The sequence below is a fragment of the Chaetomium strumarium genome, assembly GCF_033439665.1.
Source record: "Chaetomium strumarium strain CBS 333.67 chromosome Unknown B0T15scaffold_5, whole genome shotgun sequence".
Taxonomy (NCBI): domain Eukaryota; kingdom Fungi; phylum Ascomycota; class Sordariomycetes; order Sordariales; family Chaetomiaceae; genus Chaetomium; species Chaetomium strumarium.
Genome location: NW_026944433.1, coordinates 2,767,866 through 2,792,350, shown reverse-complemented (window position 1 = coordinate 2,792,350; position 24,485 = coordinate 2,767,866). Strand labels below are relative to the sequence as shown.

General features: G+C 56.8%; 9 protein-coding genes across 9 annotated transcripts; 4 read left to right on the top strand and 5 right to left on the bottom strand.

Moving 5' to 3' along the window:
• Positions 1-1,283: 1,283 nt before the first annotated feature.
• On the top strand, positions 1,284-3,090 carry B0T15DRAFT_495185 (uncharacterized protein; the record flags this gene model as incomplete). The annotated part of the gene is made up of 3 exons (XM_062867081.1): positions 1,284-1,921; positions 1,977-2,263; positions 2,330-3,090. 3 exons carry the CDS (start codon positions 1,284-1,286, stop codon positions 3,088-3,090), a joined length of 1,686 nt encoding a protein of 561 aa, XP_062720524.1.
• Positions 3,091-3,865: 775 nt separating this feature from the next.
• Positions 3,866-5,160, bottom strand: B0T15DRAFT_503954 (kinase-like domain-containing protein; the record flags this gene model as incomplete). The annotated part of the gene is made up of 2 exons (XM_062867483.1): positions 4,021-5,160; positions 3,866-3,936 (listed from the first exon to the last, which is right to left on the bottom strand). The coding sequence occupies exons 1-2, from the start codon at positions 4,946-4,948 to the stop codon at positions 3,866-3,868; spliced, it is 999 nt and encodes a 332-aa protein (XP_062720523.1). The 5' UTR covers positions 4,949-5,160.
• Positions 5,161-5,186: 26 nt separating this feature from the next.
• Positions 5,187-6,092, top strand: B0T15DRAFT_495183 (uncharacterized protein; the record flags this gene model as incomplete). The annotated part of the gene is made up of 3 exons (XM_062867080.1): positions 5,187-5,280; positions 5,530-5,767; positions 5,834-6,092. 3 exons carry the CDS (start codon positions 5,187-5,189, stop codon positions 6,090-6,092), a joined length of 591 nt encoding a protein of 196 aa, XP_062720522.1.
• A 931-nt stretch (positions 6,093-7,023) lies between these two features.
• B0T15DRAFT_419070 (uncharacterized protein) lies at positions 7,024-8,410 on the top strand. Its single transcript, XM_062865521.1, has 3 exons — positions 7,024-7,459; positions 7,526-7,905; positions 8,018-8,410. Exons 1-3 carry the CDS (start codon positions 7,110-7,112, stop codon positions 8,281-8,283), a joined length of 996 nt encoding a protein of 331 aa, XP_062720521.1. The 5' UTR covers positions 7,024-7,109; the 3' UTR covers positions 8,284-8,410.
• On the bottom strand, positions 8,410-10,723 carry B0T15DRAFT_419068 (major facilitator superfamily domain-containing protein). Its single transcript, XM_062865520.1, has 4 exons — positions 10,177-10,723; positions 10,059-10,120; positions 9,590-10,005; positions 8,410-9,525 (listed from the first exon to the last, which is right to left on the bottom strand). Exons 1-4 carry the CDS (start codon positions 10,354-10,356, stop codon positions 8,606-8,608), a joined length of 1,578 nt encoding a protein of 525 aa, XP_062720520.1. The 5' UTR covers positions 10,357-10,723; the 3' UTR covers positions 8,410-8,605.
• Positions 10,724-10,939: 216 nt separating this feature from the next.
• B0T15DRAFT_419065 (carbohydrate-binding module family 1 protein) lies at positions 10,940-12,884 on the bottom strand. The gene is made up of 2 exons (XM_062865519.1): positions 11,649-12,884; positions 10,940-11,579 (listed from the first exon to the last, which is right to left on the bottom strand). Exons 1-2 carry the CDS (start codon positions 12,427-12,429, stop codon positions 11,323-11,325), a joined length of 1,038 nt encoding a protein of 345 aa, XP_062720519.1. The 5' UTR covers positions 12,430-12,884; the 3' UTR covers positions 10,940-11,322.
• A 649-nt stretch (positions 12,885-13,533) lies between these two features.
• Positions 13,534-15,901, bottom strand: B0T15DRAFT_252080 (uncharacterized protein). Its single transcript, XM_062863195.1, has 4 exons — positions 15,521-15,901; positions 15,207-15,447; positions 15,013-15,150; positions 13,534-14,947 (listed from the first exon to the last, which is right to left on the bottom strand). The coding sequence occupies exons 1-4, from the start codon at positions 15,670-15,672 to the stop codon at positions 13,898-13,900; spliced, it is 1,581 nt and encodes a 526-aa protein (XP_062720518.1). The 5' UTR covers positions 15,673-15,901; the 3' UTR covers positions 13,534-13,897.
• A 2,763-nt stretch (positions 15,902-18,664) lies between these two features.
• B0T15DRAFT_252062 (major facilitator superfamily domain-containing protein) lies at positions 18,665-20,638 on the top strand. The gene is made up of 3 exons (XM_062863194.1): positions 18,665-20,091; positions 20,151-20,292; positions 20,360-20,638. Exons 1-3 carry the CDS (start codon positions 18,887-18,889, stop codon positions 20,522-20,524), a joined length of 1,512 nt encoding a protein of 503 aa, XP_062720517.1. The 5' UTR covers positions 18,665-18,886; the 3' UTR covers positions 20,525-20,638.
• Positions 20,639-20,865: 227 nt separating this feature from the next.
• Positions 20,866-24,249, bottom strand: B0T15DRAFT_503948 (isoprenoid synthase domain-containing protein). Its single transcript, XM_062867482.1, has 6 exons — positions 23,310-24,249; positions 22,477-23,209; positions 22,049-22,367; positions 21,730-21,831; positions 21,497-21,651; positions 20,866-21,381 (listed from the first exon to the last, which is right to left on the bottom strand). Exons 1-6 carry the CDS (start codon positions 23,972-23,974, stop codon positions 21,103-21,105), a joined length of 2,253 nt encoding a protein of 750 aa, XP_062720516.1. The 5' UTR covers positions 23,975-24,249; the 3' UTR covers positions 20,866-21,102.
• Between the last annotated feature and the right edge of the window lie 236 nt (positions 24,250-24,485).

Below are 24,485 nucleotides of genomic sequence, written 5' to 3'. Positions count from 1 at the left end.
ATGCCGACTTTAATACTTTCTCCAGGACCGTATCAGCGAGTTAAGACTTTCCGCTTCCGCACCTTGATAGAGGTAATCTTTCCTTCCTAGGTGCATCTGTGAGTAGAAAGGATTACCTACAAGGTGTTTCCGGACTCAAAAGTTTCAACATCTCCTCCCCTACAAGGAATATGGTACCTTCCTGAATCAGGCAGTCCCTTCCAGGTTGCCCAGGTCCTTGACTGATGTCAGCTGCACGAAATGAGCCAACTCGATCAGGCCACCTACGCACCATTTCAGCCGCTTCCACATTTCCCTTCTCCCTGGATCACCTGGCAGTGATAATAATAGAGCAACAGCTTGTCGAAGTTTGAGACTTGATTTAGGAATGACTATGTCTATGTGCCTGGCATTCTCCTTTGATACGCGCATTTGCGCCAACTCGCCCGCACTCAACAACACCCGGTGACCAACGAAGCTTCCCGGCTGTCGTGACGTTGTGCCACAGCGCCCTCCTGCACAGCAAGCCCAATTGAACCGGCAGTAAGTCGGCGTGTGGCCAATCCGACGCGAATGCACTGCTGCGATGATTTTCAAGGTGGTCCAATAGCTGACAGTCAAATCATCGCAATTGCGTTGACTCGCACTGAGGTGTCAATGATCCGGGAAGGCCGTTGCCCGACATGCCGCCAAGGTAACTCAAACGCAATGCATCCGGTTGATACAAGTATAGGTACTTCCTTGTCAGTCTCGGTGAAGTGTGCTTGCATCATTCGAGAGTTATCACGATGAAGCCGTCTGCCTACAACTTCACTCTCAGCCCCAGCCTTCTTCCTTCCTCGTCACCAGTCACCGAACCGTGAATACCAGCTACCATGATGCAATCAACTTCGGAAGGTGTGGAAACCGGGGAGACGGCGCCTCATGACTGGCGCCGACCCTACCACAAGTTGGGCTCGCCCAAGAGCATTGCCAGCACACGGTCACCAAGCCCCGTGACATCGTCACAGAGCTCGCACTGCTACGCCGATTCTACCAGCAGTTGGGCAATATCGGATGTTGTTGCTGACAGTCAACTCCCGAACGATCGAGACAGAGACCGGCGGGGAATAGTGGGATGGGATAAAAGGTAAGCCGCCCTCTACCGGTGATCTGTGTCTCAGTTGTTTTGTTAGAGTATAACACCGGAACGTAGACCAAGATTACCTGCGCAGTATCCCTCAAAACCAGTCGGCCGCATTCCACGACACCTGGACGATATCCCTTCAAGACTGCCTGGTCGGCCGAGCTCACTATGCAACGAAATGTTTGTCATGGATGCAGATGGTGATACGCCGGCTGACGTCGAGGACCAAGAGTCGGAGGCGGACGAAAGCGGGTGCGAGAGCACATATAAAACGGAAACTGCTGGTCAGAGCGACGAGGAGGAGGACGACAGCTGGAGCGGCGAGAACAGCAACCTTGAGGAATTGGTGGTGTCTGCGGTTGGAACAGACTACTCTCTTGCTGCCTTCTTGATTCCACTTCTCCACCGAGATTTCAACCTGGCTCTGAAGAGCAAGGTTGAGAGCTGGCGATGTGCTACGTCAGCCAGAGGAGGGCCGGACAACTCAGTTGGCCCATCCGACACCCAACCCTCATCGACGGAGAACTCGCCGAAGGAAGACAGAGGGTCGTCGTCCCGCAAGCGTCGACGAACCGACTCCGGTGCTGGGAATGGGGGAAACGGCTGGGATGAAGACGAAGAGGAGGATGACCGGGGCAGGAGTGGGAAAGCAGGGCCTCCCACCGAGCCACCAGCGGATCGAAGCCTGCTGCTCGCCTGCCCGTTCCACAAACACAGCCCCATTCGATACGGGGTCAGCGGTATGTCTTCGCCAGCAAAGAAACCGAAGTACCGGGCCTGTGCCGGACCTGGATTCAAGTCCATCCAGCGGTTGAAGTGAGCATGATGTTTCGCCTCTCCTTTTGTAAAGAATACTGACCGTTCCCTGCAGGGAACACTTAAAGCGGGTGCATTCGCCAGTTCAATGCGAGCGATGCAAGATGACTTTCAACGTTACGAAAGACCGCGCTCAAGCGCTGACCGATCTGGCTGAGCATCGGAAGAGAGAGGAGCCATGTGAGTTGCGTGATGCCTCGTTGAAGGAGGGCATCGACGAGGCGCAATGGGCGAAGCTCGAGAAGCAAAACCGCAAGAGGAACCAAGAAGTCCACAGAGTGGAAAAGTGGTTCGAGATGTGGGATGTTTTGTTTCCTGGAAGCGCGCGTCCGGACAATCCCTGTGAGTACCAAACTTCGATTTGACCTCCGACCAATACCTAACACCACGCGCCACTGGCGAATCAAGGGCACGAGGCTCCCGCTCGCTTCGGTGGCATTCCCAAGGACGGCGAGGACTACTTCGTCACTCTGTTTCTCCACATTTTCGACCACAAAGTTCAACAGGGCGACATCACCCTGCCTCAGCCGAACGTCTTTGACCGAGGCGAGTTTCGGGAGAGCCTCAAGGGGGTTGTCGAAAGGACGTTCAGGACATACGTGAGCATTCGAGAGAACATCTCCCTCGAGTCATCATCATCAGGCGCGAGCAACATCCGCCCTTCACAGCTGGGCGTTCCCTCGACAACGCAACAGTCTTCGCTGGGAACCACGGCGTCGCACCAGGCCACCACAGTGACAGCAGCGACATCAATGAGCAGCCCGCCGCATCAACAGACCCGGCCTTCTGCTGCGCCTTCAAACGCCTATACATTAGACCCTTCCTCCTACAGCCTCGGCGTGCCGCCCTTGCCCGGACAGGCTATGCCCCCGCCGATGCCCCCGATCAGCGGCGCAGCCGGCCTTCACCCATTTGGATCCCCAATCGGCGCCGAGGACATCCATGCCACCGGCGCGTTTGCACCTCTTTATTACTCCATGTTCCCTGCCCAAGGACCTTGCCAGTGGATTCCAAGCAATGTCCAGACAGTCCCAGAGTCTGTTTACCGGTTCCACCATCACACTCATCTCGCCCCGAACGCCGGAGTGCCGGCAGCTCAACAGTGGGTCTTTGATGAGGCTCCAGATTACGATCCCCCTTCAGGGGAGGGCAGCAATCCATCCTGTTGAAGGTTGGGTTTTATGTTAGACAATCCGATCTGTTGCTTTTACGTCTCACGCCTGCATGGATGCTGGGTTCTCTGCCGACAATTCGCGGTCCAAATACCTTGTTTGAGTTACTACCCTCAGCTAGTCGAGTACTTGTACCGCTACCTTTTAGCCCGAAGTGACTGAGCTTGGATTGGGTGAAGCGCATCAACGAGGTGCACCCGGCGGAGCGTGTATAACGATGTCACTTGCTACACAATCCTTCCGTGTGACGTAAAGCCGTGCATTCAGGTATGGCTGGTACTCTACAATACCAGATTCGAGGGGTGACGGCCAGGTTGTGTGTGTCACCGACACGGGATTTGACCAAGGCTCTCGAAATCCCTCTCGAGTGCACACAGCATTTAAAACAAGAGTCCCGATGCATTATTAAGCAGTTGTACGCCCTCGGCCGCTTAGGCAACTCCGTCAGATCCCGAGTCCCGACGGCCATGGCATCTGCAAGGGGCCCCACGTCTGCGGCTCGATCGCGGGCGACGGAAATCACGTTGACCGTGCTGGCACTTCAACGCACATGCAGGTCACCGCGCCCAGGGAGGATTAGTGCGCAGTCACTGCTCGACTCCGATGGTACAAGAACTTGATGGACAAGGTCCGGATTCACACCAACAGCTAGGGAAGTTATACCCAACCCCTTCCGACAAATCCACGTCCCTCCCTTTCCTGGACCGCCCACCCCTACTTCTTCCGCTGGTCTCCTGTCATTTTCTTCTTCGTCCCACGGATTTGCGTTTCCTTATTCCCGCTGTGCTTGGGCCCTTGAAACATCCCTTTCGGGCTCCCGCTCCTCCTTCCGGACCTCTCTCGCTGGTGTTGCTGTCGTTAAACTTGCTCTGCGCGTAGGGCTTGGTCGATGGGCAACAGAAGTAAGAGGAGGGAGAGAGGCCCTACGGGTGTGAGGTTTAGGTCGAACAGGCAGACTTTGCGCCGATGACGCTGCTGATCCGGCATTGGAAGGTTCCGCCTGGCTTGTTCCCTTCAGCAACGGGTGCGTCAGAATTTGTCTTGTCGTGATGCGCGTCTGGGGGTTGTAGTTGAACACCTTGGAGAGGAGATCGGTGAAGAGCGCCGCGTCCTCCTTGCCAAGAGGCTTCAAGTACCGAGCATAGAATTCCTCCCGCTTGGCGGGATCCCAGAAGGCCGGAACATGCAGACAAAGCCACTCCCTCCCACTGGCTGTCTTGCTGACGCTCGCCGGCCTCCGCGGCTCGCGAATTCGACCCACCTCGGTATCAAGCGTGAACCCATGGCGTTCAGTCCAGTCGCCAACGGTTCTGTATTCGATGCCGGGTTGCAGAGGCTCATGAACGGGATATCCATGCTCGAATGGTAACGCCATCCACTCTTGGGGTAGGCTTCCCAGTACCTCACACATCCTTGATTCTGTAGACAGCGGAGAGCTGCCGAAGAAGCCATCAAAGAGGGTTATTGAATCTCTCAGCTCGAACAAGATGCAACCCAGGGCCCAGACGTCGGCGGGCGGCCCATTGGCCAGGGTGAAGATGTTTTCAGGGGCGAGGTAATGGTAGGGGATGTGAGAGAGCTGTTTGGGCGCGTTTTCGGCTGAGAAGGCATGGTCAAAGTCGATGATGCAGAGCCGAGTTGAGAGGTAGTTCGAAGGGAGATCTCCGAAGTCCACCGGTATAACTACGTATTCGGGCGCAGGTGATGGGCTCTCCGGGAAGAAGAACTCCACGGTTTGTATCTGCGGCGGACCAAATAGTTCGTCGAGTTGCTCCTCTTCCCATCGCTCCTCTAATCGTAGCGGACGTCCAAATGTGATTGGGACTGGGCAGCAGATGACGGTTGTGCCGGACATGCCGCATATCACTGTGGTGATGACGTCGGACTGATTTTGGAGCGCCAATACCACAGTGCATATCAGCACTTCGGTGAACGACCCTAACGTCTGGAACCCAGAAGACGGAGACGACACGCTCAACCAGATGTTGTATCCAGATGAATTTCCATATCACGTATTGACAGGAAGGTTGAGTACCTTCTTTACCGAAAAGTTCACCCCGAAGCAGCTATACAAGAAGCTTCACGAAAAGGAGATGGAGAAGGCTCAGAGAAAGGCCAAGAAACTGCTCCAAAAGTCTGGCAACAACTTCGACTCGGATGACGAGGCTGGTGGCAACGGGGCGGCTGGTAAGCATGTATATTTTTTATCTATCTTCCTTCCTCATCTTCTCTGAATTATTCTTTTGTCTCGTTCTCTTTTATTCCATCCCTTTCATTCATTTCTTCTATTACTTTCTTCTTCTTACTTCTCCTCTTCTTTCTCATTAACAGTTTCCCCCTTTCCCCCGGCCTCTTCCTCCTCCTCTACGTTCTATTCCCTCTTATAACTACCAGTAGTATCTGTGTTTGCTGACTCTGCCGCCTCCGCAACCGCAGGCATGGGTGGCAGCTCGGGTAATCCACCTGGCGTCTTTTTCTGTTGGCACTTCGGCGACAAGCAGACCAGCTGCTTCACAATACCGCCGGACGTGTCAGAGAAGGACCCGAGACAGGCTCGAGCCGCGAGACTTTACGACCTTGCCGTGAAGCTTTACAAAGGCAAGCTTGCCCCGCTGGTCCCTCAGGAACAGTACGAATTACCCATCCGCGGTGCAGCTAGCGACAGCAACTACACGTAGGCTAGACCTGACAGCAGGGATGGCGCCGACAGTTGTGGCGCCTATGCCCCTCGACCTCACAGTAGGGGGGATCCGCACCCCGGCAACGCAACGCCTCCACCCAGCAGCAAGCCCGTACCGCCGCCGCCGCCGCGCAATGTCCGACCCGAGAAGTCGCGGGACAAGTACACTGTGCACGGGATTGACAAGGGCACGCCATACATCAAGGGCATTGACAAGAAGGACCCCGGCCGTCACGTCGATGTGCAGTACTCGCAGACGGAGAAGCAGTACTATGTGAAGCCCGGCAGCGAGAGGATCTGGCTTAAGGAGCTCAGATAGTTACGTGTGGTTTGTGCCCAGCAAAGGTAACGGAAGTCATTTCATTGGAGGAGAGTAGCGGGCAGAGGGAACCGAATGTTGTATATCTTCTTGGGTCATCCATGTTGTTGTTGTTTTGCGTCGCGGTAATGAAGGTGGCTTGGTCGATTCATCGACTCGGGCCTCCCAATTTCTGGTTTGCACTCTGTAGTCTTGCATGTCCAGCGGGCTGGATCACGTTTTGCTTTCTTCTTTTTTGTGGTTGTCAATGATCGTAGGTACGACACATCTTCGGTGGTCAGAGGGTGAAGAACCGTAGCCACAGTGATTATGGCTGGATTCATGCAATTTCTAAGGTACCTAGTATTCCCATATTCAACTTCATAAAGGATCCAAGTGTCCATCCTATTCCACCTGACAGTAACATTTAGAAGCGTCCAATAACTTTCCAATCCCTCTCGAAAACGGGATGAGCAAGGTCTTGCTGGTCCCGGTCGGTGAGATTCCGAAATCGACTGCCGTCTGCGGCCTCGTACTCAAACCATGACCGGCTAAGTTCCACGACCCCTGACGCGGAAACTCGGCAATTTATACAGTGCTGGGATCGTCATAAGACGCGTGGCTATGATCAAGTCAATCCCTTACCCCCAATTACAGGCTACTCTTTGGCAATCAAATAGCGTCTTTGTGAATGGAGGTGCGGAATCGGGGTCATGTACCCCAGACCGATCGGCAGAGATGCCGATCGAGGCAGATGCCACAGCATAGTGAAGGCCACGGTGAGAAGGGTGTCTTGAATGTTCCCGAGTGTTCATACCGATTTCGAACGGGAGATAGGACGGAACATGGCATCGCAAAAGCAGGCAGAGTTGAAGCCCCGCGACTGGAAAGGGGAGCTGTTTAGGAGCTTATAACCCCCAGATACCGCCATCACATCATCCGAGCCTTCTCTGATGCCATTCCCCAGCGCTCTGGATCTGAGCTGGCACGAAGCACTCTAACAGAACCGCCAAGCAGAATAGTAGTACGCAACCCGCAATGGCCACTCCCAAGACTAACACCACCACCACCACAACCCCCCTCCTCAAACGCACCCTAACCCTCCTCCTAAGCCCACTCACCGACCTCCACCTATCGCTGCACAACCCCCTCTGGACCTTCCTCGAAACGACGCTCTACGCCCTGCCCCACCCCCCGCCGCGGCGCAAGCGCACCGCCCCGATGCGCGTCATCTGCGTCGGCCTGCCACGGACGGGGACCGAGTCGCTGCAGCAGGCGCTCCTCGCGCTGGGGTACAGCCATACCTACCACGGGTGGGACATCGTGTACGACGAGTCCGGCGGGGCAGGGTACGCGCCTGGCTGGGTGCGGTTGGCGCGGAAGAAATGGTATAACCATAACCATAACCATAACCACCGTACTGCTACTACTACTACTAGTAGTAGTAGTAGTAGGTGTAATGATATCTCCGGAAAGGGGGAAGGGGAGGTGGAGGGGGTGATTACGGCGGCAGAGTTCGACGAGCTTCTAGGGCACAGCGTGGCGGTCACGGACGCGGCCGCGAGCGTGTTTGCCGCCGAGATGGTGGCCGCGTACCCCGAGGCGAAAGTGGTGTTGAACATGCGGCGGGATGTGGATGCGTGGGAGAGGAGTCTGCGCAAGACGCTCGTGCACGCGAACCAGAGCTGGGGGTTCTGGATTGCGAGCTGGTTGGATAAGGAGTGTTTCTGGGCGTGGCATGTGTATGAGCGCTTCCTGTGGCCGCTGCTGTTCCGTGCGCCCGATGGGGACATGGCGCGGGCGATTGAAGGGAATGCGCGGTGGGTGCAGAGAGGTGAGTTCTTCTTCAAACTACTACTACGACCTACTACCTTACTTAGGTCATCTACTATACAAAGGATGTGGTTTGGGGCTGAGTACCTTACCTATGCTGACCCCCCTGCCAGAACACTGCAACATGATCCGGGGCCTGGTTCCCAAGGAGCGCCTGCTGGAGTGGTACATTGAGGACGGATGGGAGCCGCTCTGCAAGTTTCTCGGCAAGCCCGTGCCCAACGTTGAGTTTCCGCACGTCAATACGGCCACTGGCGGGTGGAAGGCGCGGGAAGAGCAGTGCAATAAGCGGTGGGTCGAGAGGGCGTTTTTGAACTTGATCCTTCTTTTCACTGGCCTAATTATCAGTATCATCGTGGCCAGGAGATACCTGTTCTGAGTCGTGTTAGTCCTGCGGACGGTGGTTTTTAGAGCTGATAGTACTACTCGTAGTAAGCATCAAGATCGGATCGTGTGTGCTAAACAGGGAGAAGGGGCTTGAAGGCCATGCTGAGAATAAAGCCCACAGAGATCTTAGGTCTTCAGTTGAACACATATCGAAGAATCGAACTCGAAATCTCACAAACAGCCTCCTTAGGTACCTGGGTATCATCCGTCCGGACTTCTAACAATGGCGAAAGCCCCAACGCCGACAGAGTTGAATCTGACACACTTTTTCTATCCAAAACCGCCCACACCGCCTCCATCCCCCCAACTCCACACTACGAACTCCTCCTCCCATACGGCTCAAACGGAAACACAGCCGCCACCAGGCCCATAGCCACCAACAGCGCCCCGCAGATGTAGATGGGCGCCGTGGTCGACGTGTCCGCGACGGTCGCAGTGACCGCCGACAGGATGCCCATAATCCTATTACACGCGACGGCCACGCCGTTCCCCGTCGCCCGGTGCGCGCTGGGGAGCACCTCGGGCGTGTACGCGTACAGCGTTCCGTAATACACATTCAGACTGAACCCGATAGCACACGAGAACCCGACGTTCTGCGCGGCCGTGCGCACGCTGGTGTAGGCGAAGAAGAACACGGCCGTTGCCAGCGCGCCGATCAGCATCGTGTACCGCCTCCCTAGAAGGGGGATGTTGCACATCCACCCGGCGAGGACGGGGCCGAAGATGGCGCTGATGTTGGTCAGCGCGTAGTTGCGCCACGAGTCGAAGGTTGAGACGTCCAGGCTGGCGCCGCGCGATGCGAGGTACGTGGGGAGGAAGACGTAGAACAGTGGGTAGGCTAGCCCGACCATCGCCCAGGAGACCCAGATCATCAGCGTCGAGAGGGCAATTTTGCGCGTGGAGAAGAGCCCGCGGAGGTGGATGGTCGTCTCGGCCAGCGAGAAGCGGTTGTGGCTGTGTGCCGTGGTCACTACGCCGCATTCCTCGAGCTTTGAGACCGTTAGGGTGCAGGGGCGGTTGTATTTTGCTGCGAGCAGTTTGAAGGTCTCGACCACCTTGGCGTCGTCGCCCGTGCCGAGGAGGTATTTGGGCGTTTCGTGGAGGCGGATTACCGTCAGGCGGAGGATGGACATGACGAAGACCAGGGCGCCGCTCGTAAACATGACGTATCGCCAGCCCATGTTGTTGTCCCGCGTGCAGGTGTCGACCGAGGCACAGTTCCATTTCTCAGGGACTGTTGGACGATTAGAAGGTTAGCAACAACCAAATCCAGCCCTCATTTCAATACAAGTACTCACCCAGAAACCCCCAGGCGATGAACCCCGTGATGGCCTGGCCAAACCCCCACCACGCCGCCATCAACGTCACCATCCACTGCTTGTCGCCGGGCACGAACTCGAGGAAGACAGTCGTGTCGAGGACCAGATTCCCGCCCCCGCCGAAGCCGATCAGCGCGATAAACGTGCCCAGGGAAGCCCAGTTCGGCATGGCCCCGGCCAAGATGCCCGAGATGGAGCAGATGAACAGCGAGATGTTGAAGGCGTAGCGGCGGCCGATGATGTCCGCTCCGAGGCCCCAGAACAGCGCGCCCGTGAGCATCCCCGTGTAGACGGCGATGGTCAGGGCTTTATCGTACCCGGCTTGGCCGAATTCGAGGAAGGCCGGGCCGGCGATCACGGATTGCAGGAGGAGGATTAGGGAGTCGACGGCGTAGCTGCTATCGTTAGAGGATAAATGCTAGCTGGGAAATAGGACGAGTGCGCTCACCCAAAGCCGTTGAGGAAGAATAGCTTGGTGTGGTACGGCGTCCAACCGAGCTCGTCAATAGCCTAGAATTGAATCAACGTAAAATTTCCCATTTTTACTAGAGAGCTCCTAAACTCACGTTGTTCACCAGGTGCATCTTCCGATTGAGCGCCGGATCCAGGTCGTGCAGGGACAGCACGTCCAGCCCCTTGAGCGACTCCTCGTCGACATTGCTGCGCTCGGAGACATCTCCGCCAGCATCCTTGGGTCCCCTGCCGGGAACCTCGAGCCTAGATTTAGAATTTCCATCCGTGGTCATGGTGCTGAACCGCTGGGAGAGCGTGGTGCTGCCAGTGCCGGCTGGCTGCTGTGACCGAATTGGGCTCGAGGATCGCGTGCAGACGCGGTGTCAAGTTGTCAAGTCGAGTAGCGGCTAATAGTAGTCGTCGAACTCAAAACGAAAGAAAAGTGAAGTAAGTGAAGAGCCAGAGAAGAAAACGACAGGTGCTACATTAGGCTGCGTTTTGCATTCAGAATGGTAGGTAGGGAAGACCAGCTACCGGTGCCGAGCAGATGTTCCGACCAACAACAATGTGTGATGAAATCCGCCGAGTCTTGGTGCGGTTGTCCGCGGTAAATAAACTTCTTGATCTCTACCTGTACCATGACGTCTCCAGGGATAGCCCCTCCATCCTCCTGTTGGCGGTGAGGGGTTAAACGCAGGAACTGCCTTTTCAGGCAGGCATTGGCGCCCCTGATTGGCTTAAAGTGGCTGCTGTAGCCGGCCTCTGTAAAGCAAGCACGCGCCCTCGTGGCTCAGCGATTGGAATCTCGCAACTGACCAGCGCGAGGTGGGAGGCTGGAGCACGAGGCCAAGTTCCCGAGTCGGTACTAGTGTCGTCCCACACGTGTGACCAAGGGATTCTGATCCCTTACCGTACTGCCTTAGCTATGTGAGGCTTTTCTCAACTTTTGCTGAGGAAGACATGTGCCCGGGATTGTGAGTCTGGGCACGTGTACTGGTTTGCGCGACACAGAAAGATAGGTACCTACACAACTGTCGCCCCCGGAATGTACGTCTGAAGGTTATCACACATTCCACTGATTGCCTCACTCCAGAAAGCCGGATTACGTTATCACATCAAAAGCTATCCGAGGATAGTGCGGTGTACGGTGCTGGTTTGCGCTGGGAGGACACCACCAAACCGGCAAAGATGCATCAACTATCGACAAGAAGCGAAGGATATATACACAGACATCTGCTTACGCCCAGGATGCCTGCCCCTTATACGCACTGCGAGTACCAGTCGTTGACAAACTTGCAGGTGTAGGGGGCAGCGCAGGTCTTGCAGCCGCTGAAGTTGTTGCCGCCGCACTGCGACCACTGCGACGCAGTGCAGCCGCTCGGCGTGGTCGAGGTGGCTGGAGCAGCGCTCGTCTTGGTAGTGGAGGTGACAAGAGTTGTCGAAGAAGAGACCGGTGCCTTGGTGCTGCTGCTAACGGGAGCACTGCTGCTGCTGCTGCCACCTCCCGGAGCTGAGCCTGTTTTAAAATGCCACGTCAGCTAATCTGTGCCAGGAGACACAACATAAATACTACCAGCAGACTTACCAGAGCCGATGGCGGTCGTCAGGCTGCCGCTCTCGATGTACACGCCGGACCAGTAGTAGTCCTCGGTGGTGTCGGCGTAGCCCGAGCGGGGCAGCTCCAGCACGCCAACGTGCCAGTCGGCGCCGTTGCTGCTGGTGCTGGCGCTGACGGGCGCAATCACCTGCGTCAGCGGATCGCTGCCGGTCGAGTGCCAGAAGCCAACCGTGTTGGCGTCGAAGTCGATCTCGTAGGCCACGTTGTGCCACACGCCGGCCACCCACTCGGTGCTCCACTTGGTCTGCCCGCCGACGCACCACCGCAGCGATGTGTCCGACTCGCCCGCGGCGCCCGAGAGCAGGCCAGACTTGAGCTCGGTGAAGTGGCTCTCGAAGAAGGCGATCTGGTGCTCGCGGGTCGTCGCGGGCGCGTTGGTGTCCTTGCGCATCAGCGAGAAGTGGTAGTACACCTTGCCCTTGTTAATGGGAGCGCTGGTCTGGGGGATCAGCTCGGTGCGCCGCATGTTCTGGCCATTCCAGTATGCCGTGCTGTCCAGCGTGATCTTGGCGCCCTGCTTGGAGTTCGTATCGGCCGGGTTCTTGTAGTCGGGGGACAGGTTGACGTAAGCCGTCACCTCGGAGGATCCATGGATGTAGTACTGGTAGGGGCCGACCTGGTTGCCCCATGACCACTTGTTGAGGTCGGTTGAGGAAGAGAGGTCGTTGAAGCGGCCATCCCAGAGAACGGTGCCTGCCGAGACAGATAGCGCGTTGGCGACGAGACTGGACAAAACCGCGAACTTCATCTTGGCGCAGAGCTACGCAAGAAACTGCTAGACAAGCAACCTAGCCGTTGAAACGGAGCGGGTGATCGTCGCCTCTATAAGGGGTTGACGATGCCACCCCCACGTCCGCCCTTCTGATCCCGGTTCTCGGGTCGTCATCTTCCAGGCCCTTGCAAAGGCTCAGAGAGGGCTTCGCTTGGGTGCCGGCCAGATATTCAGGCACCGAACTCCGCGATGACGGCCCGCTTCAGACACGAGTTCGGAGGGAGATTGGCGTCTAGGGTTGCAATTTCGCGGAACGAATGTGAGAAGTGTCCCTTTTCGGCTGTCGTTTGAGGTTTCAGCGAGGGCCTATGTGGAGCTCATGCCGGCCTTAATTCCGAGAATCACACATGTTGCACCAATCAAACGAGAAGCCAGGAAGCTTCGGGAGCTTGTTTTCGCTCATGGAACAAGAAGTCGACAACCCGCAAGCCACCAAGCGTCGAGCGGAAGAGCTCCGTGAATTTCAAGGTTCCGTCTTGTTGCGGCTCGAATACTATATCAAGGCCCACACGCCCGTGCATTGGAGTCTTGGACTTCTATCTGTTCAACTTCAGTCCGGCACAACGGCACCCTTGCCGGGAAGAGATGCATGCGAGTGTGTGGATTGTCGAGGGCGTATTTTACCCGGTTGCCAACTTGCCGGTGATTCCCATTCCTGGCGGATCAGTCCAAGAGGAAAGCCATCGATGATCGGGCGTTTCTACCAAGCACTCTAGACAAAGGCGGGCAAACCCATCGTTGGAAGGTGTGGTAGACTTGGGCCAGGAACGGACACCTGGTCTTCCGTGAAGCAGCCGTGGAACGTACGGCATGCATCCGACCCGATTCGGCGTGGTATGTTCTTCCTCTAGCCCAACTATTCCGAAAGACTTCAGTGAACGTAGAGGCTGACGGCCGGATCATCCTCCTATACTCGCTGGGCCTCGCGGGGGGCTGGATCTCCGTTTTAGGAGGCCCAGCGAGTAGGTGGTATTCCATCACTCCATTGGTCTTGATGAGTATAATGCCATTGCCGCCTACTATCAAGTGGTTTCTTTACAATTATTCTTCGCGACATACGCCCAAATATACGTTCTAAGTTCAAGGATTCCGGGCGCTCTCACGCACCTACCCGTCCAATTCCGCGCGTCCTTGACAAAAGGGGTTGACAAGCTCGGAGGCTATGCAATGCGGTGCTGGTATCTACCTTAGTCAAAATGAAGCCGACTGCGTCGCGATATCAGCATATCAATGAGGTACCGGCTTCTATAGGCGTAGTACATGTCTGCCAATAGCACCCCTCTCGCTCTAAATGTCAACCCAATAAGATGGCTGACACAGATCAGCAAGACACGTCCGCTCTAAGGATCACCATTACTAGTGTATCAGCCGCTTCACCTTATCCGTTACCCTTCCGAGGAATTACCCAACGTCCTATCCCTAGGTAAACAACCAACCAACTCCCTTACCACGGCTTGACCTTCTGCATACTGCCCTCCTCGTTCAGCGCGCGATGCATGTCGAACGCGTTCCACAACAGGTGCGGCTCGTGGCCCATGCCCTTGCGCAGGCACTCGAACTCGGCCTTGTCAAAGTAGGCCTTGAGGATCGGCTTGTAGACGTCGTGGGCACAGTTCTCGATGATGACGCGGGCCCGCTCGCGCGGGCTCATGCCGCGCACGTCCGCCAGGCCGTTCTCGGTCACGATGATGTCCAGGTCGTGCTCGGTCTGGTCGACGTGCGTGCACATGGGCACGATGCAGCTGACGCCGTGCGGGTCCGTCTTGGACGGCCGCGTCGAGGGCGTGTGCATGATGCTGTACTTGGCCGACCGCAGGAAGTCGGCCGAGCCGCCCAGCCCGTTGAGCATGCGGCTGCCCATGACGCAGGTCGAGTTGGCGTGCGCGTAGATGTCCACCTCGACGGGCGTGTTCATGCCGATGACGCCCAGCCGGCGGATGATCTCGGGCGAGTTGGACACCTGCTGCGAGCGGAGGAGGAGCTTGTTGTGGTAGTGCTCCCAGTTCTGGTAGAAGCGCTCGAACCCTGCCGGGGAGAAGCGGACCGAGGTCGCCGTGGCGAAGTCCAGACGGCCCGAGTCGAACAGGTCGAGGAAGGTGTCCTGGATGACTTCGGTCCAAACCTTGAGGTTGCGGAAGTTGGAGTTATCCAGGCCGCCGATGACGGCGTTGGCGATGTTGCCGATGCCGGATTGCAGCGGAAGCAGGTTGGCCGGGAGGCGGCCGTGCTTGACCTCGTGCTCGAAGAACTCGATCAGGTGGCCGGCGATCTTTTGTGAGGTCTCGTCGGACGGGGCGTTGGGGAGGGTCTGGTCTTGGTAGTCGGATTCTAGAATACCCACGACCTTCTCGGGGTCGATGGGAATCGAGTTGGTACCGATTCGGTCCTCAACCTGGGTAATCAGATACGGCTTCCGACGCGGGGGCAGATCAGTCATGGTGATGTCGTGGAGGCCGTCGAAGTCGGGCAACGAAGTGTTGACTTCGATCACGATCTAGAGCGAGTCAATCGCCATGTCTCAGTCTTTGGCCACTACGTGAAAGTCTTCGCTGGGCTCACCTTGTCTGCGAGCTGGAGAAGCTCCGGTGTTGCGCCGACGGACGCGCCCGGAACAATGCTGCCGTCCTCCTTGATCTTGGTCGCCTCCACCACGGCAACGTCAATCTTGTTGCTTGGCCTGTCTTTGGTGTAAAACCCCTGTTTACGGTTATTATCCACGGATACTTTTGCGGTGTGTCTGGGCATGCCCATACGTATACGAGGTCCACGGGGAACATGGACAGGTGCTTGTCGAAGAACTTGATGCGCCCCTCGTTTATCCCCTTGGCAATGTTCTTGCCGACCTGATGAGGAGCTCTCCTCTCGATCATATCCAGCGCCGCCCAGCGGTTCTCGGTCTCGGCGCCTGACGAGGCACCAACGAATAGGCTGTATCGCAGCTTGCCCTGCAGGTTGTTCTTCTCGACGTGGTCTGCGAGGAATGTGGGCATCTTTCTACAAGCAAACCGTCAGAATCCGCCAAAGACACCCTCCATGTCCAACAGTCTTCGCCTCGAGGCAGTCTTACTTAGGATAACCGACGCCGGTGAACCCGGACCAGCCGATGTAGGCGCCGTTGGGGAAGTGTGGCAGCAGATCTTCAGGATGGCACAGCTTCTTCAGCATTGAGGGCCGGTGAATGCGCGCCTTGAGCGCCGCAGAGGCAATTGGTGACGCCATGCTGGGACCGGAGGTTTAGGCAGACAAGAAGCGTCAAAGGTGTGTACGACGAGCTGGGACGGTCTCAAGAGGGGAGATGGGGCCTAGGGCGACAGCACAACGGGAGGCTGATGATCCGTCCGACGTCGAAGGACATCAGGAACAGAGCAAAACAAGAAGTATGTGGAGGCCGGGCCAGTTATATTTGTTTTTTGAATTGAGCGACATCATTTCCGCAGGCCATCCCCGGCCCGGGTTCTCCATCCGGTCATGCCACGTTCGAAGCTGCGCTCCCCACCACCCCGCAAGAACAGCCGTGGAATGGCATTCGACCCGAGCAATGCGCTCGGAGGAAGGCAGAATAACTTTGACGTAAAGTTCCAAATCTATTGAATGCTGCTGGTTCCATATACGCCTATCCGAACTTTAAATCTCAACTTCTGGTGCTCCGAAAAACACGCGTCGTGCGATATTCGAGAGCGAAGGGATGCAAAAGCTGTGATGTCATCCACACTTTGCCGGCCCTTCCGTCCAATGAGAGCAATTAGTGTGGGGCCACGGGTCGAAGACCCCTGAGCGGAATTCGAATCTCGGCCTTCACACGGACCTTCCGTTCGGCCGCATCGAGGGTTTTAAGCTCGGTTATTGCTGTCGGAGCAGTGGAGCCTTCCCCGTCCACCTGCCGCATCGACCACGAGGCTTTGTTAGCTAACGGCCCGCGACTGCCTTCGGCGCCGCACGTGTATGATCGGAGTTGGCGCGATGAAGCTGATCGCACAACTCAGATTGCAGCATCGCGGCGACGAGATGCGGTGTTCCAGCTGGACAGTGCCACGACCATACAGACTCGCCGACAAAGACAATGCAGTCGCTTCGCCAGACGCCGACAACGAGTCGACACAACGAGTCGACGCGAATGCCGATCGCATCGTGGAGCTGGCCACACAGCCGGGATGGTGCTCCACATCCCCGGATCACAACCGGACGAAGCCCGGGGAAGCCGGGGAAGCCGGGGGCGATAAGGCGAGATCGGCACAGCCTCCGGCCCCGGGACAGGGATTATACCGGAGGCTAATGCAAGCGGGCAAGTTGTCGCGTGCCCGGCCGTCCCCACCCGATTCGGTTGTCGCGCAGGACCCGCGAAGCGAAGCAAATGCACCTCACCCAACAGATCCTTGACGAGGAACGTTGCGTGGCGTGCCAGGTGCCGAGCTACATTCCAGCCACAACGGTTCCGTAAGACGGCTGCAGATGGGCGACGTTCTAACGTAGCCGGTCTCACCGGCTAGGACATGGTGTTCCCCGTTCCTCCTCTACTGAAGGCATGGATCGACCTGGAGAGTCGTCCTGGTCTCCTGGTACAGTACGATACACCACCTTCCACAACCCACTGTCTGTCAGCTTGCCCTACCCCCCGACAAGATCTCAAGAATAGAAAGTGCCAGGGGAAAAAAAACCTAACGACTTGGATGGAACCAGGCGAGGGCGGTCCTATCCCGGCACGTTCAGGGTCTTGTAGCGACAATACGGAACCGACAGTCTGGTTGATGGACAGCAAGCGAAGTGATGGCATCAAACCTACCCCACGTTTGCAGCGGGTGAGCGGACTGGACATGTAAGCTCGGTGGTTGGTTGGCTCGCTGTAACAACCAAGAGCGGCATGCGGTTCGACCCCAGATGTAACCTGGCAAGCCTGCTGCGCCTGGCCCGTGCAGCCCGTTTTCCTTGTGATAGGGAATACGAATAGGTGGCCAAAACTGGCATGTCCAACCTAGATATCTGACAGAAGTGAGTTTATCAGTATAGATGCAACAGTAGAGCAAGTGTAGGCCCGGTTCCTGTGATAGCTATCTCGGACTTGCCAGCTCGCACTTCACATGCATCACCCCCAGCGCCTAAATGATAGGGAGGTAGTGTCACCGCCGTGTGGGACACCAACTGCAATCGACCGGCCGTGTAACATAACATGACAGAGATCTGGCCAGTTGATCCCCGCATCCCCGCGTTGTGTACGCGCCAAGTCAGTCAAGCCCGCAAGCAGACAAGGGCCGACCGAGCGGTCCGGGGATCTGGGGAACTTGGAGCATTCTCTGAGCGTTTGGGTGGTCTCCAACAGCCGCAACCGCTCTTGTCAACTGTCAAGTGCCAAAGTTCCTCAAACCGGACGGCCACATGACTGCCTTCAGTTTGCGGCTGAGACCGTTGGTTGCAAGAAACTGCAGTTTAATCTACGAAACGTTACATGATGGCGGTGAGGGGCCGTGCCGATATGGGTGGGGATGAACTCCGCACTCTTGGCTTGGTCAGGTGGGGAGTGTGGCCCGAGCTTTCATCCCATCCCGACCCACTCCCTGTGAGCTCCTGCCAAACTCGATCCTCCACGAAGCTCTTGTCCAATCAGTGATCTGATAGCCCAGTCGGTCGTTCATGACCACGGCGCGGCCTGGGGATGATGACCGGGCCAGGCCAATCAACCCACTTCGAAATGCATTCGGGCCGGTGCCACAGTTTATCGCAGCAAATCTCTGTCCCAAACGCCGGCCTGGATTCCCCTTCCAGTCGTCAATTGGCCTCCAGATTTACGAGCTGAATTCGGGAAAACCCCAGACATTTGAAAGTCAGGAATGGCAGTCCCAAACCGCTGGCAATCCAGAAGGAATGAGGAAAGCCGTTCGCGGTCATCACCAGCAACCCATAACCACCCACCTCAACCTGAAGCCTTGAAATGCAAGTCCCTCTTCGCGGTGTTGCCCGGATTTAGCGTTACCAAATTGTCACATTAACTTCGTGCAGTTCCAGATCGGTCGTGGTGTTGACAAGCGCTCAGTTTCGGCGCAAGATAGGCAACCAGCATAGGGCACTCTCACAGAAGTTCCCGTCCGTATCCCACTGCTACGTTTGTCGGGGCTACCACACGAGGACACGAGCCCGTGAGCTGCAGCGTTGCATCCGCATTGCAGCGTTCCCCGGGGGTTCCCCAGCAATCAACCAATCTTCAGCCAGGAACGGGTCCCCTATCGTCCCAGCACCCCAAGACGCTACTTTTAGAGTCCCGCAACCATCCCTTGCGCCAAGCTTCCGGCTCCGGTCTTATATCTGCCGCTATCACCTCCCTGGTAATATTTCTCTGTCCTCTCCTGCACACGTTCTCTTGCACGCAATTCGCGGTCGCCGGCAAACAACGGCTGCTCCGATCCGTTCCTGAATCACTCACACTCGGCACACCGACGCAGCAATGGCCGACGAAAAGATCGCCTCGTCGACGGAGGCGCCCGAGGTTAGGGCCGACGTGGGCGAGCCGATCCAGCGGCCGCCGGGATGGATGTACAAGGGCTTTAGGATTTTTGGGAAGGAGGTGTGGTATGCGTCGCCACTTGTGCAGCTCCTCATCGTCGCCTTCGTCTGCTTCATGTGCCCGGGTATGTACAACGCCCTCGGCGGTCTGGGCGGCGGTGGACAGGTGGACGCGACGGCCCAGAACGATGCCAGCACCGCCTTGTACTCGACCTTCGCCGTGGTCGGCTTCTTCTCCGGCACGATCGCCAACATGCTCGGCGTCAAGACGACACTGGCCTTTGGCGGTCTCGGCTACTGCATCTACTCCGGCAGCTTCCTGTCGTACAACCACAACCAGAACTACGGCTTCGTCGTATTTGCCGGTGCTTTCCTCGGTATCTGTGCCGGTCTGCTGTGGACGGCTCAGGGGACCATCATGGTGAGCTACCCGCCTGAGGACAAGAAGGGCCGCTACATTTCGTATTTCTGGATCATCTTCAACCTGGGTGCGGTTATTGGCGCGCTCGTGCCGCTGGGCCAGAATATCAATGCCGAGGGGGCCACCAACGTCACGGACGGCACCTACATCGGCTTCATCGTTCTGATGGTCGTCGGCGCCATTCTGGCCCTCACCCTCTGCAACGCAGACCAGATCCGCCGCGAGGACGGCAGCAAGGTCATCTTGATGAAGAACCCCAGCTGGAAGACCGAGTTCAAGGGCCTGTTCGAGACCATCACGGGCTCGCCGTGGGTCGTGCTGCTGTTCCCCATGTTCTTCGCCTCCAACATCTTCTACACCTACCAGATGAACGACATGAACGGGGCCCACTTCAACACGCGCACCCGCGCCCTCAACAACCTGCTCTATTGGGTCGCACAGATCTTTGGCGCCGTCATCTCCGGATACTGCCTGGACATCGCCAGTGTCCGCCGCTCCGTCCGCGCCAAGGCCAGCCTGGTGATGCTCTTCAGCCTGACCATGGTCATCTGGGGCGGCGGCTGGGCCTGGCAGAAGATGCAGGCCCCTCGTGAGCTGGTCGAGGCCAAGGACTCAACCACCCCGAGGTACGACTGGACCGACGGCGGCAAGCTCTTCATTGGGCCCATGTTCCTGTACATGTTTTACGGCGCCTTTGATGCCGCCTGGCAGACTTGCATCTACTGGTATGGACACCTGATCACTGGGGGCTGTAAGGAAAGCTAACACACTGTGACTTCTTCAGGTACATGGGTGCGCTCAGCAACTCGGGCCGCAAGGCCGCCAACCTGACCGGCTTCTACAAGGGCATTCAGTCCGCCGGCGCCGCTATCTTCTGGCGGTTGGACAGTCTCAAGACGCCCTACAACACCATGTTTGGTGCTACAGTATGTTCATTCTTCTCACCCCGCATACATGGCCCCTGGTTGCGTTAGCTAACCCTTGTCTTCGCAGTGGGGCGTCGTGGCTGCTGCACTGCTCATTGCCGCACCCGTCATCTTCATGCGCATCAAGGACACCGTCAGCGTCGAGGAGGATCTCAAATTCAGCGACGAGACCATCGAGGACGTGGCGCCTGCGAAGGATGTCACTGTCATGAGCAAGGAGGAGACGGTCTAAGCGGGGGCGACAACACAATACCCTGGGGTTTGTTACGGGGCTGGTTCTTAGGACGTGACTAGTAGTAATATGCATTTGCGGGATCTGGGCCGGGACGGTTCAGAGATACTTTGCTGGCGTACCGATTAGCGTCTGAGTAATACGATTTACTCTCACAAGGCATAGCCATGCCTTTCATTCATCTGCATTGAACGCCACATGATGCTCATTGAATACCTTACTTACCAATGCCCCGATTGACATCTTTGGGAGGCGTCTTATCCACTGCCCCTGCCCCTCTCTGTCATACGGACCTTACCCGTTGCCGCGCATTTTCAATCGCGCGGGTTGCAACATCCCATATACAAAATGCTCGGAAGCGAACGTGAATTTGATCATGTAGCTCCGATATAACCCTGCTAAGTCTATCTACGCTGTTATTCTGCTGCTATACAAAACATCCCCATACGGAAAAGGTTGAACTCAATCTCTAGTACCAATTCCCTCCCTCCCTCGTCAGACCTCCAACGTCTCCAAAAGCTCCATTAATAGACCTCCATTTTTCTTCTGCACGGCCCCCATCTGCTCCGCCAGACCTCTCAACTCGACCTGCAGTGCGTCCAGGGCGCGGCGCGTGTAGGCAAGCCCCCCTGCTGCTCGAGATATTCGAGGAACAGCTTCTTCTGGTCCAGGCCCATCCTTCCAGAGACGTGTCGTTGGGAGAGGAGGTTGCGGAGGAGGAGAGCCGTCGGTTTCGGGGTCGCTGTGGTCGCGGCCGATCCGGGCTCATCGGATTTGCACCCTCCTAGTGCATAGACCAGGGGGAGGGAGTATTTCCCTTCGTCGAGGTCTTCGCAGAAGCCTTTTTGTTGGGTGTACTGAGACGTGGGTTAGTGTTAGCTATACTGTGTTACACACTACCGTATCCTTGCTGGTTAAGCTGGTGGGCTCCCCTGCCAAAAACAAAAAGAAAAAAAAGAAAAAAGGACTTACATCGGCAGAGGTCAAGTTCATGTAATCGTCCCGGATCTGGAACAGCCGGCCGAGGAGGGTCGTGAAACGGGTCAACAGTGCCGTGTCCGGCTTGGTCGGGGAATCCGACTGTGCGTCCAGCATCCTCGCCAGCATCCGAAACAGGCCAGCCGTTTCTGCGCGCGCTTTGGGTTAGCACAAGACATAATAACCACCCCAACCCGGAGCAAATCAAGGGGGCATCATTTACTCACTGCTATCCACCATGGCGAGATACTCCTCCTCTGTCGGACAGTCCAGGTTGCAGGTCCAGGACAAGTCGTAGCTCTGGCCAACGTACAGATCTCGCAGTTCATCTGGATCATTTCCCCACCCAGTCAGTCAGTCAGTCAGTCAGTCAGTCTGAACGGGGTTTTAGCTTTTCCGACCATCCATCTACCAGTATATCTCTCTCTTTTATCTTTCCGCAGGGCCCAGCGCACGCCAAAAAAAAAGGAAAAAAAAAAGAAAAGAAAAGGAAAGAAAAGAAAAGAAAAGAAAAGAAAAGAAAAGAAAAGAAAAGAAAATACCTACCGCAAAAGATATCCATACACCTCGGATCCAGCTTCCTCACCTCGGTCAGGGCAGCCAGGAAGCGGTAGCCGGCCGAGTTGATGGTCTGCATGGGGCCGAAGACGACGTGGGCGGCTGGCTTGCCGCGGCGGAGCTGCGAAGCGTCCTGGATGTCGTCCAGCATGAGGGAGGCGCCGTGCAGGAGGTCAATGATCCGTAGGATGATGGCTGTCTGGTGCGGTGGAACGTGGTACCACATGCTGTTCAGCGCGTCGAGCGCCTTGGTGCGCATGCCCTTGCCGGGGAGGGCGTCGATGTAGTGGGATGGGGCTTCGAGGATCTGTTTTTTGGGGTTGGGTAAACCGTGGTTAGCAGGTTCTCTCTTCTCTCGCAGCAGAGGAGTCCGCTGTTGGGTGGGTGTAACTAAGGTAAGGTAGGTAGGTACGTGCCTCAGTGCCTAGGGCGGGGACGTCTCGTATTACAGCTGCCATGCTTTTGGGTGGGGAGGAACTGTTGGTAAGAGCACCGTTGATGCGGGGGCCATTGGTGTTAGTAGTAATGGCACCGTCGGTGAGAGAACTGTGGTTAGTGAGGCTATTGCCGTTAGCGACGGTGGCACTAGTAGTACTGAGAAGTGCCCCGTTGGCTTTGACCTCGGAGTGCTGCTCGGTAGCGGCAACGTCGTTCACACTCTCCGGCCGCTCGGCACAATCCCAGCTATCGCTCTCGTCCGCCCAAATAGCCGCGGCCATCTCGAGCTGCGCCGCGTTCAGCTTCCGATCGGCATGATAGCGAGGGCACTGGAGCGCCCAGGCAATGTTCCCGCTAACTAGAAACTTGGCTTGTTCGAGAAGGCGCTTGGCATCCGGGCAGAGATCGTCTCTCGCCCGGGCTGCCTCGACCACACGCTCGCACTCGGCGGCATACTGCCTCGCCTTTTCGCGGCATACCGCCTTCGCCTCGTCGCAGGTCATCGAGTGCTTGTTCATCAAGACCCAGATAGCATTCGTCATCGACGCCTGGCGGCCATCGACAGCGGCTTTGGACTCGCGCTCCCAGGAGTGGTAATCGTTTGCGAGCGCGAGCTGCAGCCAGAAGGGCTGGGAGAGCTCGAGGCACGTCTGCTGTTGGTCTTCGGGGATGCTGAGGCCCATGCCGAAGATCATCAACCCAAACAGGGGCCTGTATCGGTTTTGTTAGATCGATCGGTAATAAATAGAGAAACAAATGAGGGGGGGTGGCGGCGTGGCGCTCAGAGTGGTAGTACTCCGTGTTAACGTACTGTGAACCGACATTGATACGTCTATACTCGAGGTACTCATCAAAGTCCCGAATCTCCCGACCGTCCCTCTCGCGGCTTAACAAACCCGTCATCATCTTCCTCAGCCACCCGAACACATCCTCAGCGCGTTCATAGTCGACATCATACATGGCCTTGCCAAACCCAACCATCAACCTCAAAGCCGGCGAGCACGACGACGAGGAGGAGGAAACATCCCCATCCTCATCCCCCTCCCCACCCGCACCCTTCGTCCTCCTCCTCCTGATCACATCCTGCGCCGCCAGCAAATCCATAAGATAAGGCGCGGCAACCGCAGCAAGGGGCGCCTCGGCCGCGGCGTCAATCATGTCGTCGATGATAAAGGTAAACTCGACCGCGTACGCCACAAGCTCGAGACGCTCCGGCAGGAGGTCGGGCATGCACGTCGACACGAAGTTGTGCTCGGGCCCCATGGCGCCCGAATATCCGGGGGGGAGGGGCCCGATGGACCGTTGCCAGTCCCGCTGGGCGCGCAGGGCGCCGCGGTCTGCGAGGGAGGCGTTGCGGTGCACGCGGAGCGGCATAGTAGTAGTAGTAGTAGTGGTGGTGGTGGTGGTAGAGAGGAGGCCGTCCATGGTGGTGTCGTAGGTGGAGGGTTCAACGAGGAGGGAATTGGGATGCGCCATGCTAGTTAGTAGTAGTAAGTAGTGGTGGTGGCGGGAGGAATAGTGGTGGGTGAAGTTGTGCAAACGCCCAACAAGAGGGGGAAGGGAGTGAGAGTTTTGGTGCTGTCGATTTCTGGGAAGAAGGGGCCGGGTGGGAGAAAGTCAGTGTCAGAGTTACTAGTAGGTAGCGAAATGTGGCGTTTGACCGGGCTTTACTTGAAATGAAGCCACGAGCCTAGTATACTGTGTACTACGACAAGGCGACCTACCTCTGCTTTTTTCGAGGACGATCTTGCAGATCCCGGTTCATCATTATCCCCGTTCACGCGAACCGTAGATCCGGCCCAATGTACATATGTCGATCATCTACACTTAATAAACGTGCCCTGCATGCACGGCGGCGAGGCGGGTGCTCCGCGCTTCGCGCGTTTCCCGCTTGGGGTCTGGTCTGGTCTTCCCCTGGCCAGCTGAAGACTGGCTTCGTGAAACGTGGGCCAGCCAAGACGCACTAGTTAGTTACTACCGCGACCGC

What these genes read in the sequence shown, in the direction of transcription:
- B0T15DRAFT_419070 (XM_062865521.1), top strand. Translation starts at nt 7,110, where the DNA reads ATGGCCACTCCCAAGACTAACACCACCACCACCACAACCCCCCTCCTC. An exon ending in CGGTTGGCGCGGAAGAAATG is followed by an intron (nt 7,460 to 7,525) that starts GTATAACCATAA and finishes TAGTAGTAGTAG; the next exon opens with GTGTAATGATATCTCCGGAA. An exon ending in TGCGCGGTGGGTGCAGAGAG is followed by an intron (nt 7,906 to 8,017) that starts GTGAGTTCTTCT and finishes CCCCCCTGCCAG; the next exon opens with AACACTGCAACATGATCCGG.
- B0T15DRAFT_419068 (XM_062865520.1), bottom strand. Translation starts at nt 10,356, where the DNA reads ATGACCACGGATGGAAATTCTAAATCTAGGCTCGAGGTTCCCGGCAGG. An exon ending in AGATGCACCTGGTGAACAAC is followed by an intron (nt 10,121 to 10,176) that starts GTGAGTTTAGGA and finishes ATTCAATTCTAG; the next exon opens with GCTATTGACGAGCTCGGTTG. An exon ending in TTCTTCCTCAACGGCTTTGG is followed by an intron (nt 10,006 to 10,058) that starts GTGAGCGCACTC and finishes TAACGATAGCAG; the next exon opens with CTACGCCGTCGACTCCCTAA.
- B0T15DRAFT_419065 (XM_062865519.1), bottom strand. Translation starts at nt 12,429, where the DNA reads ATGAAGTTCGCGGTTTTGTCCAGTCTCGTCGCCAACGCGCTATCTGTC. An exon ending in GACGACCGCCATCGGCTCTG is followed by an intron (nt 11,580 to 11,648) that starts GTAAGTCTGCTG and finishes ATTTTAAAACAG; the next exon opens with GCTCAGCTCCGGGAGGTGGC.
- B0T15DRAFT_252080 (XM_062863195.1), bottom strand. Translation starts at nt 15,672, where the DNA reads ATGGCGTCACCAATTGCCTCTGCGGCGCTCAAGGCGCGCATTCACCGG. An exon ending in TCCCCGTGGACCTCGTATAC is followed by an intron (nt 15,151 to 15,206) that starts GTATGGGCATGC and finishes AACCGTAAACAG; the next exon opens with GGGTTTTACACCAAAGACAG. An exon ending in TTCTCCAGCTCGCAGACAAG is followed by an intron (nt 14,948 to 15,012) that starts GTGAGCCCAGCG and finishes GACTCGCTCTAG; the next exon opens with ATCGTGATCGAAGTCAACAC.
- B0T15DRAFT_252062 (XM_062863194.1), top strand. Translation starts at nt 18,887, where the DNA reads ATGGCCGACGAAAAGATCGCCTCGTCGACGGAGGCGCCCGAGGTTAGG. An exon ending in TGGCAGACTTGCATCTACTG is followed by an intron (nt 20,092 to 20,150) that starts GTATGGACACCT and finishes TGACTTCTTCAG; the next exon opens with GTACATGGGTGCGCTCAGCA. An exon ending in ACACCATGTTTGGTGCTACA is followed by an intron (nt 20,293 to 20,359) that starts GTATGTTCATTC and finishes TTGTCTTCGCAG; the next exon opens with TGGGGCGTCGTGGCTGCTGC.
- B0T15DRAFT_503948 (XM_062867482.1), bottom strand. Translation starts at nt 23,974, where the DNA reads ATGGCGCATCCCAATTCCCTCCTCGTTGAACCCTCCACCTACGACACC. An exon ending in CGTATCAATGTCGGTTCACA is followed by an intron (nt 23,210 to 23,309) that starts GTACGTTAACAC and finishes AAACCGATACAG; the next exon opens with GCCCCTGTTTGGGTTGATGA. An exon ending in TCCCCGCCCTAGGCACTGAG is followed by an intron (nt 22,368 to 22,476) that starts GCACGTACCTAC and finishes CCCAAAAAACAG; the next exon opens with ATCCTCGAAGCCCCATCCCA.